Genomic DNA, 13,245 nt, shown 5'->3' with positions numbered 1-13,245 from the left:
CTTTCTTACTGTAGATAGTACAATAAAAAGTCTAAACTGCAATAATATTCTACAAAAGCCAGTGAAAGTCACATATAAAGCAACAACTATAAACTCCACATTGTATAAATAGCACTTAATAAGTATAAAACATGTTTGATTGAGGACTTACCCTAGTCGAAGTTTTCATAAGCACAGCATTTCCCCTGACTTTATGCAGACAGTTAGTGGTTGTCCTCATGAAAACACGGCGTCGTTAGAAAAACATTATAATCCCCGGTTGAGTTGGAGACACACGGTGCTACAGCTCCATCATCACACAGTCACCGGTCAGCTTTACCCTCCTGCTGCTGCTTTCCTGGGCTTCCCGACACAAGGTTGCAGTTTTCTCCGACAGACAGGGGCTGACTGATGTGTGGGGAATTCCTAGCAGTCACATTTTCCTGGGAAATGATTGGCCCCGTACCAAAGTTTGGCTGTAGTCTGGTAGTTGTAGTAAGACCAGAGGATTCACTAGGTGTTTCACACTGGAGCATTACACTTCAAATGAAGATGGTGGATTGAAATACGTAATGAAAAAAAGTTATTTGTTCTCCGCGGAATGCTATAAAAAGAAATTGTGAGCAATAAATGTTTTATCCACAATCGATATTGGTTAGCTATATTTACGTGAAATCCAGCGTCAACAAATTCATTTAGCACTTTAACTAAGTTAACCTTTAACCAAATTGGTATCCGAGCGACGGTTCGGCAAATGTTAATGTTTAGTTAACGCGGTAAAGGTGGCAGTTTACCGACCGATGTTGTCAACAGAAACAACATTTAGTCAAATTAAATTGCGAAATAAAACATTTCGGTTAGTAGCATAGTGTTTAAGTTGGGTTAAAGTCGAAGTTGTTGTTGTATTTTGGTTGACTACGATAAGTGTTAGCACAGGGATAAGTGGTAATAGGCTGGCCGCTGGCATCTTCCGGGAAGGTCCAAGCCCTTGTGAGATGAGAGCAATTGAGGATAAACTCCTCAACGGGCGTGGTCTACACTACAGTATGTTCCCTGGAAATGATGAGCACATTTTGTAATAATAAATGATCTTAAGCTAAAAGACTCACAATATGTGAAATATGATATGATGCTTAAGGAGATTAATTGTTTGTTTGAGTGGTCAAATACACATGACCTATTAGTATTTGAGATTTTGCGAAAAAGGTCTGTTCCCATACCGGGAGTCGAACCCGGGCCGCCTGGGTGAAAACCAGGAATCCTAACCGCTAGACCATATGGGAGGGACGCCAAGAGCTTGAAAGCGGCCTATATAAACCCATCAACGTTATCTTTGAGTCATTAGAAATAGTATTTTTATAATGATAAGCACAACACGATTTAGTTTACGTTACATTGCACATCGCTTAAAGGAAGCTGTTCAATATTTTTAGAGGACAAATGTGTCTGCGTCACAATACTGCAATACAAATCAGTAATATTATTTTCCCATTTAACGTTAAAACCAAGTCCAATCTTGATCATTACTACGAAGTACCTTATCCATTTTTTTTTATTCTAACCCCTTAGATGCCAGTTTCTTTAAATGAATCCATATATATTTGCTTAAGGCTCGACATTTTGTAGATAAGGTTAAAACAGCCCAATCGTATGCCTTACTGCGACTACTAACACAATATAGGACAATCACCTTATGTCAAACATAGGATAGTATAGGGCCCTTTACCCACATTTAAAAGAGACCTCCACTGATGAATGTTTTTTTTCCACAATACACTACACTAGGGAATAGGTACCCTCTAGTGGTCTTTCACCGGTACTGTACATTGAATACAGGGTGTCAGCCTTAAATACCCTGTGTAAGCATCAGTCACTGGTTATACTTTAAGTAGTAATTTGTATATGGATTCAGTATATCCATGAATTGGGAAGCAAATAATTAAAATACGTAGAAATGGAATGAGAAACCCGTAAATCATACACATCTTTTCTGTCTTCCCAACAAACTAAATATGGGTGCTAAACATATGACGTAATTTGCTGTGGAATTGCACAAGTGCAGAGACGGGGTTCTCTAAACAAATTAAATAAACTCTAGTTATATTTAAACGCGCGAAAATTGATTAATGAAAGGAGAAATGCAAAGTGGCAAAATATCAGGTTAAGTGATGATGTTGTCTTTGTTTATGTGGATATAGGACTCTTCAATTTAGTGCCAGTGAATGTGAATGTCCCCTTTCTAGTGTCGGTGGTAGCGCCCTTAGACTAGCAGAGGCAGCCAAATATTTGACAAACTAGCTTTCGTTGGCTAGCGAGCTAGGAGTTAAAATAATACACCGATTAAAAAAATAACATTTCCCCACACTTGAGCCGCTCAATTTTATGCCAAGGATTTAGGTTTCCGTGTAAACAGGATGTCAACTCCAGCAAGACGACGTTTAATGAGAGATTTTAAACGGTAAGCGGAAAAAAACAGACACTAGCTTAAGCTAACATTAGCTGCCTTAGGCTAGCTTGTTCGCGTTAGCCTGATCGACATTCTGAAACTTAAACATATAAATAAAATCACAAACACCGGCGGATTATAACCGCGTCTTCGAATAGGTAATCTGTTGCTTATTTTAGGTAGTGTTAACAAGTTGACTGGCATTCTATTAAAAGGTTAGGATAATTGTAAACGTTACTGGTAGCCATCGTTGGCAAGGCACCCAGGAGTAGTAACGTTGTGTAATTTATGGTCACTGCTTGTTCTCGTAGATAAATATTTCGTACTATGCGATTTTTAAAAATGGTAACATATTCACTTCTCCTGGAGCCTTCACAGAAACGGTCAATGGCTCCGTTCATTTAAAATGTCTCCTTTGGATGTATTTGTAACTGAATATTTAGGATACAGTTAGAGTCATTGACCAGATGGCCCTTCACGTTTGGGTGGATTCAGTGTGCAAACACACACACACACACTGATCAAGGGGAGCTCCTATTCCTGGGCCCTGATAGATCACTATCTAAGCCTCAGGATCAGCAACCATCTGCCATGCATTGACTAAAAACCCCGCAGACACCCAGCACAGTCCGCTATGATCATGGCACATGGTTTATTATCCCTGATCTCCACAGCATGTTCCAACGAAACGAAACAATACTGGTGGTGTCAGGGTCCAAGACTTAATCCAGTCTGGCCCACTGTCTAAATCAATCACTACAGTATCCTTACTATTTTTCACAACATGACTAATGAACAATGGCCAATCAGGTAAATAACTTAAGTTTCATAGCACATTTATTTTTAGGTAATTAAGGTAAAAAGAAAAGTGCTGTACATACTTAAAACAGAACAAAGCAATGTAAACATGGGAAAAGAAGATACAGTATTATCATAGCTCATAAAGTATGATCAGGCAAATAACACATATGAATGTATCATAAGATGCATGGAAACAAATAGACTAAGTGAAAACCAAAATAAGGCTATATAAAGCTATGGTATCAAGTAGAAAAGCAGTTTTAGACGAGTGTTTTAAAGAATGACTTATAGTGGGGCGTCGAAAAGGAACAGCCAATCTCTTAAGGCATTGTTCATTTTACTCAGGTAGGGCAGTACATTAAAGACAACATTATTTTATCACTTTACAATATTACCACAGTGAGATTGATGTTATCACATTACAAAAACAAACATTCCAGATTAATAAAAAGCATATTTATAGCATAATGTTTCTTGTGTTAATGTAAATCCTGGTGGACTGTTAGCCATTGGGAAATCTGCAAACTAAGCCCTCCTTCAGCATAATATTGCCCACCTAGGTTTACAATACAACTTAGAGCTTGTATTCCGGCTTTTATATTTAACATAGCCTGCCTGCTGATTCTTCCATTAGTCTTCACTCCTATTTTTGAATATTAAAAATGACTTGCCCAGTTGACCACCATCAGGCTTTACGCTGTTATTCTAGTTGTAAAACCTTGACTTGTAATTATGTGTAATACTCTGTATAATGTCACCTGTAATTTGAGATACCACTGTGCTTTTATTTGTTAGGCTGCAAGAAGATCCTCCAGCTGGAGTTAGTGGGGCCCCATCAGAAAACAATATCATGGTGTGGAACGCTGTAATTTTTGGGTAAGTGAAGAGGATTTGTTAATATAATAACAATAATACATTTGAAAGACATTTATCAGTTGTTTTTACAAACTAGTAGTAATAAACAGGCATTGACAACTTGTAGAAGTAGTCAATGCCGGTTTTAGGACATAAAATAAATGTGATATCATTGTTGTTTATGTCCCCATGTGGTTTTTCCTCTATTTTTAGACCGGAGGGAACACCCTTTGAAGATGGTAAGTCCTCCTTAAAGCACAATGTACTTAATTTAAAAACAAGGGCTGCTGATATCAGATTTTTGCTACACGATTAAAATGGCTAAAATAATTCACAATAACAATGGCTATGTAAAATGTAGATAGTAGTCATATCGTCAATGAAATAACTGTTTTAAATTAGTTGGCCTTTTTTTATAATCAGTTTCTGATCAGTAACTTTGGAAGCTGAGTTAGTAAAGTGACATAATCCTGCTTTGGAGTGTTATTTCAACCTCACTAAAACAACCAGATTCTGTCAAGTTGATACATGCATGAAACATTCTTCTTGACGTTATAACTGTAATGCACTATTTTTATCTCAAATCATACTATGCCATTATTTGTTTCACTTGCAGGAACCTTCAAACTTACCATTGAATTCACAGAGGAATATCCAAATAAACCTCCAACAGTGCGATTTGTCTCCAAAATGTTTCATCCAAATGGTATGTACCTTGTATTTTACACTAAATTTCAATCGCAGCAATTACATTTGTTATATTTATCCTTGATTGAACCCTGAAAAGCTTTACATTCTGCATTCTCCTTTGCAGTGTATGCAGATGGCAGCATATGCTTAGATATACTCCAGAATCGTTGGAGTCCAACGTACGATGTCTCTTCAATCTTAACTTCAATACAGGTAATCTAACCTTCTTTTATGCCAGACTTTTTTGATTTTGCGCAATATAAAGAGAAAACTATATTGTGTCATCAGCCAAACAATAGTAAACACATAGTGAGCAAGGCACCGGACATCCCTCTTCCACCCCCCACTCCCATTGCTCCCCGGGCGCTGTGCAATAGCTGCCCACTGCTCCTAGTACTAGGTTGCGGTCCAATAGTCCATTTAGCTTAGGAACCTTCCTAACAGAGTAAAATGACCCGGAAGTACGTCAGTGGCAGCCATGATAAGTGCCGTTCCAATTCTCTAGATGATAGGAAAGGAGGTTTCAAACTTCCTTTATAACCTCCTTTAGCTTAGGAACCACTGGACCTCCCTAACCTAAAGGAGAGGAGAAAATGCTGCCCCACAATGCCTTGCGGCCGCAGCATTTGCCGTCACACAACAGTCGGCCGTTCACGGAAACAACCGATTATGACCGAGAAATTATATCATGAAAGTTACGGTGCTTATTAAGCATTTTAAAACGTATGTGGTAACTTGCCAAAGTGCTTTGTTTTGAACGTTCATCAGTATTATAATCAAAAAGAGAAATATGAACCTTAGTTTTACTGAAATGATCAAATAAAGTCAACATTTCACAGTCTTTACTGAGATGTGTGGGGTTTGTTCAACTTTTAAAATATGTTTGAATGGTGATATACACAGTGATAGATGTTAAGGACTAACATTTATAATAAATACAGTATTTATTTTAAGATCTTTTCATACAATCATACGTATTGGGATCATTTGTATTAATGTGGACCGGAGGGAGAGGGTGACGAGCATAAGTTTCACTTTCCTTTTTATTTCAATTCCAACTTTGGTCATGAAGAATATGTTTCTCTGTTGTCCACGTTCATGAAGCATAAAACAACAGCATCAGAGCACGGTGCAGAGTCTCTAGATGAGTTTACAGTAGTCCGTCGTTCTTATTATACATCCATGTTGTAGTCCGCTGTATAGAAAACTGTAGTTTCCCCACAGCACATTTATGACGTCCGCTGGCGCATCATAAACACGTTGGATAGTGAAAGTGCATTCGGATTCTCTAAAGTACTCTATGTCCTTTTTAATTCTCCTATCCACTATCCCTTAACCCCGTGACGTTTCACACAGAGGTCAAGGGATAGACGATAGGGTTAGACGTTAGGAGCTGATTTTTTGGACTATTGGACCGCAACCCTAGACTCCTGGTACTAGGATGGGTTAAAAGCAGAGAACACATTTCACTGTGTGTGCTGTGTGCTCTGCATGTGTGTCCATTAAAGAGGGTTTCATCCCTCCGATTCTATCTATAGTCAAACAGTAACACTGCAAGAAAATCAGTGTGGCTAGACCAGAAAACCTGATTTGCCATAGGAAAATGATATCAACGTATCTATGCGACACTACTTTAAAGTTCAAATAAAAAATGTTATTGGTGTGCCCACGAATTACAAGAAGTATCTCTGTATCTGCTGCTCTTAAATTTAATTTATATGAATTAAATACTTCTAAAACTCTTAGTTCATTGTCTAAATGCCCACTAAAAACATTATGATGTTATCTTTAAATAAGTAAAGTAAAAAAAGACAGATATTGGTACTGGTTTCGATGCAGAGGTAAACTGATATTGATCTCACCAAACTCAGTCAACATCTATTGTTAAAACTAGGATGTGCATAAAGTAACACTTATTAAAAATATGCTTTTGGTATATTCTAGTTTATTCAAAATAAATTGTAGTTATTAACAGGCAGCAGGTTGCCACAGCTTTATGCAGATGAATTTATTGTGTTCTAATGCAGATTGGGATAATTCTATTGACAATTGGAAATATTTTCTATATTATTATTATTGTAAACAAGTACAAGTCATTTGAAACCTAACCTTCTGACATTTGTTGTTGTATATTTAAAGTCTTTACTGGATGAGCCAAACCCAAACAGTCCAGCCAACAGCCAAGCAGCCCAGCTGTACCAGGAAAACAAGCGGGAGTACGAGAAGAGAGTTTCTGCTATTGTTGAACAGAGTTGGCGTGACTGTTGACCCCCGTTACTGTTCGTGTTTGAACAGAGTCCAGCCCCGGATCAAGAAAACGACTGATCTCACAGAAATAAAATGACACATCTTAAAATCCTTCTCAGTATATTTGTCCCATAACTGTCGCTAAGTTTGTATGCTGTTGTGTTGTGGCATTCACTCCTGCCGATTGCTATTGTTGGCCAATAGCATATGTTTGTTAAAAGTTAATGTACCTTGTTATATCTGGGTTACTTGCTACATGCCCCAACTCTTTTCTTTCCAAAAAAAGGCAAAAGCCAATCTCTCAGTTGTCACTTTTCTACCTGTTTATTTACACATGAAGTAAACTAGTTGGATGACAGTGACTGTTAATTAGATGTGCTTGCTGTGTGGTTTGCTGTGTAGACACAGACAGTTCATATTTACAAAGAAAGCCGTTCAGGGGTGTTTTTTCTTCCGTTTCAGTGGCCTCACTCCTTTTCTTTTTTTTGTAAAAGCCTTTCAGAGGGATACAATAAACTGGCATGGACATCCATCCCTCTAACAAAACAGATGCCTTGAGGGTCTTTTTCACTCAACTGTTCTTGTAAGGCCATGCCTTTAGATTTTAAGAAAGTTCAAGATATTGTTGAATATATATGTCCCTCTTCAACACCGAAACAAGACATTTAGTTCCCTTTCTGGGAACTTAACTTTGTTTCCTGCACAGAGTTTCATGATGTTGACATTTAGTGAGTGAGAACATTTCTATGCTATTTTACAATCTTACATATCAGCTGACGTAATAAGCTGATGATACTGTTTAAACAGGATGGTGTCTGTTTTCTGATTATAAGACTTTGCACTGGTAACCCATTTAACAACCTGTACATTTTCTTGTAAATAAAATAAATATACATCAGTTGTTTTTGTTGCATTATTTACTCACAGTACAAAAATATCCATCTTATAGTTATGAGTTTTAATTTATTTAGTCATTACAGCTGTGAAAACAAGCAGACAGGTTGACTGTACTCACATAAACCAACACATCTGACATTGAACAAAGATCACAGCTTACAATTTCCATGTGAGGATTTTCTGATAATGGATGCAGTTAATATTTGTAGAATGACTGACATTGCTGGTAGAGAGATCGAGATGTATCACCACAGTGAGACTGATTCTTAGCTACAGTTTGATGTTGATGATCATGAGTCAACAATATTAAAAAAGTAAAATGATGCATTATTTTTGCCAGGTTCCTTAAAATGCCATGAAACAAAAAGTAGAATTTGGTGAAAAATTCATCAAAGTCCTTTTTAAGTTCATAAAATATCCAGAACATCTGCATAACATGAAGCGACAGAGAACTGAACATGAGCTCGTTGTGCAAAAGTGAAAACAAAAATACTTGGAATGGCAGGAGAAAAAAAAGACAAATCACTTCTTCTCAATCGTAGAGCTCCTGCTAAAGCTGAAGTACAGTTCATGGCAAAGGGATGCAGAAACAACGAGTGATCCCTGAAGGCCTCTCTTTTATTTACGTGTGTACGTTTGTCACAAACAAGTATACAGAAGTTACACTTGAGAGTGATATGTACTGAAGTCCAATCAGATGTCTGATGATTTTTTATTTAATTTTGCCAAACATGCAAATCAGTGAGAGGCCTGAGGTTTCACGAGCTCATATCGTCCCACCTGTCCCTCCTGTAAAAGCTGACCAATCAGCTGGTCTTTGTGCACTTTGCGACTGACGATAAGGAACCGCTGCCATCCCTGTCCATACGACTTGCTCCGCAGGCCGTATTTCTGAGATATCTGGTGGATCTGCTTTCGCTCATCGTTGTTGATATCAGTGGAGAAGCGGAGATCGTCCTGTCGGTCTGAACTGGCATAATTACGAATGATGCCCTCAATGTCACGCTTGCTTAGTTGATTTCCTGTTTTGTCTGTGTCCAAACCCAAACCTTCTCTGGAGAACTGTTCCTTTACTTTGATTGGTTCTGCGATGCCCTCCCCGTCTCGACCCAGCCCACCTCCTTTCCAGCCCATCTTGCGGAGCAGCTGGTTTCCTATGTTGTCTTCCTTAATCTCCTGCCTTGTGGCCTCCTCTCCAGAGCGAGCCAGGATCTGGGATCGGGATATGGCGTCGTTGTGACCCTCCTTTCTTAGGTTGGATTTGACCACAGCCTGCGTCTGCCTCAAGGTGGCCAAGGCCTCCTTTGCTGCAATGTGCTTAACTATTTTCTTGGGTCCAATTCCTGCAGCTACATACTGTGCCTCCAGGTAAACTTCACACCTCCAGCGATGATCAGGCAGAGCTGTGAACTTGTAATCAGCAGTCACTTTGTTAAACTGAGCTGTGTCATTAATGATACAGATAGCATTGTCAGAGTTTTCCAGGATGACCAACTCGCTGAGATGCTTCTTTTTGCCAACCTGTGTCCCAAAGCGCCCACCACAATCTGATTGATTATTTCCTCTGGAGAATTGGGGTGGTTGTTGCTGTTGTTGCTGCTCTCTCTGTGCCTGGTTCATGCGAAGTTTCCTCACTGCGTCTTCAGCTGCTGAATGCTTTGAGCTCTTTTTGGTACCTGTAGCCTGCGCCACCAACTCCCCCTGCAGGAAAACACTGCACTGCCAAGCAATGTTGTTAGGGAGCATGTCAAACTGATAGTCTACCTTCATGCGATTAAAAGCTGCAGAATTGTTGAGTATGCAGATGGCGTCGTGAGCATTGTCAATAACCACAAACTCTGACCAGTGCTTCCGCTTGTCAGGCTCGTATTGGCCCTTGGAGCTCGGGGTCGGTTTATCCTCAGGGTTTCGAAGTGCAGGTAAAAACCCTGGGGTTGGAGCGTGCATCTGGCACACAACTATGTCACTGACTACCGAGTGCCTGTATTTGCGCTGCACCACACGAACCTCGACTGTTTTCAGGAAGAGTTTCACAGCCGCCTCAGAGGCCCGGTCCCTTGCTCCATTTTTACTTCCAGAGTATCCGGTAGCAAGATACACACCCTGACATCTCAGTTCACAGGCGTAACCGTCTGTTGGTACTTTCCTGTTCTTCGGTAGGTCTGCCTGGGGAATGTCCTTCAGGTTGACATAAATATACTCAGGATTAGTCTTGCAGGCCTGAATGCTGCGGCTCAACATGAAATTATAGTTTGGCGACTCAGTTCCAGTCATAACCAAAGGATCCTTCAAAGCAACAGCCAATGCAAACGCTACATTGGAAACCAGCCTTTGCTTTTCATCTAGACAAGATTGAGATATTGAAATAGAAATAGGCTGCGATGAAGAGCCCGAATGAGAAGTGGTAGGACTGCTCCTACCCGGGCTGTTGTACACTCGGCTGAATGGCCTGCTTGATGACGGCCGGTCTTGATGACTGAACCCCAAACCCTGACGTCCCGAATCCCAGCCTGCTGATCTGCTTCCTCCCCCGTATCCATTGTATCTGTGGGGCTGAGAATAGGCATCTGCAGTTTGAGAAGAGTGGGCTTCGTACTTGGCCGAGTAGTCATTCTGTGTTTTTGCCATGAAGTTTGAAGTGGACCCATGTCCTCCATACCCCAACTCGCTCGTGCTACCTGAAGAAATCTCTCTGTCTTTATCTCTTTGGGAACCCCAAGAGTCAGAACTGTGCGGTGGCACTCGGTCAAAAGCAGGCCTCAGGGAGGATGAGCCCTGAGCTCTGCCGCTGTATGATGAGTGTTCAGAGTCCCACGATCTGGAACCGTGTGACTCACTCCTCCTGCGATCCTTATCGTTCTCCTTCTCATCAGCGCCATTGCCTCCGCTGCTTCCACCACTGACAAACTGTACAGGCTCAAATCGAGGTCGGGAACCAAATTTTGTCACAGGCATTTTCCTCATGGGCTCGTCTCCTGCAATAACATCACACGGGTACATTTTTAGAATAAGGATGTCTTACTTGAGTGGAATGTAGGGGTGGACAAATGCAACTTTTGTAGTGCCAATACCGATGTACATCTAAAAATATTTAGATGTACATCGGTAAAAAATGTAACTGAATAGATTGGCCCTGCTTGAACTCATAAATTATCATCAAGATAAACACAAAATGGTTGATTTGATATGTGAAAGTCCCATTAAACTAGTTAGTATGTGGGATTTAATTCATTTCATTTAACGGTTTGTTGTGATATGTCTAAAGTAGGCACAGCAGACTGTAAAAAAAGGGATTGATAGAAATGCTTAGAGATGTCTCATCAACCACCTCCACAAAACAGAGGATGTAGAGGTACATGTTTTAAATGTCAGGATATCGTTTTTATATAGGAAAAAATTGTAGAATAATATAGTCTACTATTGTAATCTAAAGTGTGATATAACAAAGTTGAATATCAAAAACATTCACAGTGCAAAATCATATGCATATGAAAGACATTTATAAACATAACTTTAGCTATTGCCTCATTGTTTACAAATATTAACTATGTGAAGTGATAAAAGTGTAATTTTGCACTTCATCTATAAGTATGAAATAAAATATATAGAATGGCATGTTTTGATATAAAGCTGTAACAGCGAAACACATAGAAGATAGTAGATAACATCATGGCAATGGAAACTTTTGAAAACAACAACTTTTGAGACTACACAAACAAAATGTACACTCACTGCCATCAGAAGAAGTAGGTCTCTTTTTTGCTTCAGAACTAGGACTTGGGTCGAAGGAGGGCATTTCGCCAGTGTAGGTGCCCTCTGCCATCACCAGCACCATCCAAATCAGATCCAGGCCATACCTGTTATTGAGGCCGAGTGAGACATTTTATGAATGAATGGAATAAACAAACACAACATGGCATACAGAGCTACAATCTGTCTGAACTAACGCCAGCAGCATCAGGTGACTGAAACACAACATATGTGCCTAGACTAAAGTTTATATTGCACAACTAAAAACATAGCATAAGATGTTAAAGGAGAGGTGTATAATGGCTGAATTTCATAGCAAAACAAGGCACAGAAAGAGTGACGCAGTAGGCCGACAGTCCACCTTTTACAAGCAAATACGTTTAAACAACATGTATCAACCGGTATCAACATGTATATGTGCAACTAGTAAGCTGTGTCATATCCATACCTCAAGGTGTAGCCTTTGGTCCGATTTATATCTCTGTCTTCACGCTGAGTATGTGACAGCGAATGTATTTTAATGATCAGCCGGTTATTATTATCGTGCTAGCTTTTTCCAGCTAGCTAGATAACGTTGGCAACCCGCGGGTAGCTGCTACCTAGCTGCTAACCTAGCGCCACTGCAGCTCATATAACTAGTTTTATATCAGGTTCAGCCCGTTCAGCTCGTCATGTAACCTTGTATCTTTCAAGTGCTATATCCGAAAGGGGTGGTTTGAAATGCTGCACTGAACCCTGCTAAGAGATACAGATACCCATTCAACTTGCGCTAACTAGCAGAAAGCCTCCATTTTCTGCTCCAGCTACAGTAGAAAATCATGGCGTCTGTTACGACGAAATGACCCAGAATGCTTTGCGGCCGGACTGCTGTCACTCACTGCCTGCTCACTGCACGTCGGTAACCTTTGAAATAGTCTTTGGTAATTAATAGACCTTAATTGGAACATATGTAAAATATAATATATGATCAAAGAATAGTATATCATTATTAAACTTAATCTTATTTTATTAAAATATAATAACCTCACTATAAATACAAATGTATTAACTCCTAACCCTTATGGATTATATTTGAAGATAACCCAGATAAAGCAAGCAATACATGGTCTCATATTATATATATGACATGTGTAAAAAACCTAACTGACGTTTACAATACACATCTTCAGCAGCAATGTGCTAAATGCTATCCATCAGTTGAGAGACTGAAAGTAAATCTTTGCAGTTTCACTAAAAATGAAGGCACAAAAGTAGTCCTTACAGTAATAAGAAGTATTTTATAACACTTAATCGTCTATTTAGATGCTTTATTTACACAAGGTGAAGTCGGTGTGGTCACTTTACCTACAGCTTAATTCTTCACAACATTCTTAACTTCTGCATTTAATGTTCTGTAAAAAATAGTCTAGTGTTAAAGTAAAGTCTGGTTTTCAAAATCATATTGCCTAAGTATTACACATACACAAACTAAGACAAAATTGATCAATGTATTTGGGAAGCCCATGATTAGATCAAGTTTAATTACAATAAAATAAATACTGTTCGTATATAATATTTGGTGATTACAGGTCATTTCAGCT

At 39.3% G+C, this 13,245-nt stretch overlaps 3 protein-coding genes and 1 non-coding gene across 4 annotated transcripts in view; 1 reads left to right on the top strand and 3 right to left on the bottom strand.

The window, feature by feature from the left end:
• The window catches only part of elf1 (E74-like ETS transcription factor 1), a 39,925-nt gene extending 38,996 nt beyond the window's left edge, over positions 1-929 (bottom strand). Inside the window, exon 1 of the mRNA XM_034138618.1 lies at positions 152-929. The gene's annotated coding sequence lies outside the window, so the exon portion shown is untranslated. The remainder of the gene's footprint in view (positions 1-151) is intronic.
• Positions 930-1,190: 261 nt separating this feature from the next.
• Positions 1,191-1,262, bottom strand: trnae-uuc. The gene has a single exon. It is a non-coding gene; the product is annotated as a tRNA-Glu (tRNA).
• Positions 1,263-2,244: 982 nt separating this feature from the next.
• Positions 2,245-7,916, top strand: ube2a (ubiquitin-conjugating enzyme E2A (RAD6 homolog)). The gene is made up of 6 exons (XM_034137143.1): positions 2,245-2,437; positions 4,022-4,102; positions 4,295-4,320; positions 4,698-4,787; positions 4,896-4,984; positions 6,911-7,916. The coding sequence occupies exons 1-6, from the start codon at positions 2,394-2,396 to the stop codon at positions 7,037-7,039; spliced, it is 459 nt and encodes a 152-aa protein (XP_033993034.1). The 5' UTR covers positions 2,245-2,393; the 3' UTR covers positions 7,040-7,916.
• A 41-nt stretch (positions 7,917-7,957) lies between these two features.
• Positions 7,958-12,585, bottom strand: nkrf (NFKB repressing factor). The gene is made up of 3 exons (XM_034137138.1): positions 12,114-12,585; positions 11,648-11,772; positions 7,958-10,890 (listed from the first exon to the last, which is right to left on the bottom strand). The coding sequence occupies exons 2-3, from the start codon at positions 11,748-11,750 to the stop codon at positions 8,654-8,656; spliced, it is 2,340 nt and encodes a 779-aa protein (XP_033993029.1). The 5' UTR covers positions 11,751-11,772; positions 12,114-12,585; the 3' UTR covers positions 7,958-8,653.
• Between the last annotated feature and the right edge of the window lie 660 nt (positions 12,586-13,245).

This window comes from Trematomus bernacchii, unplaced genomic scaffold (genome assembly GCF_902827165.1).
Source record: "Trematomus bernacchii unplaced genomic scaffold, fTreBer1.1, whole genome shotgun sequence".
NCBI classification, from domain to species: Eukaryota; Metazoa; Chordata; class Actinopteri; order Perciformes; family Nototheniidae; genus Trematomus; species Trematomus bernacchii.
The sequence above is the reverse complement of the archived record's forward strand: the minus strand, read 5'-3'. Positions and strand labels throughout refer to the sequence as shown.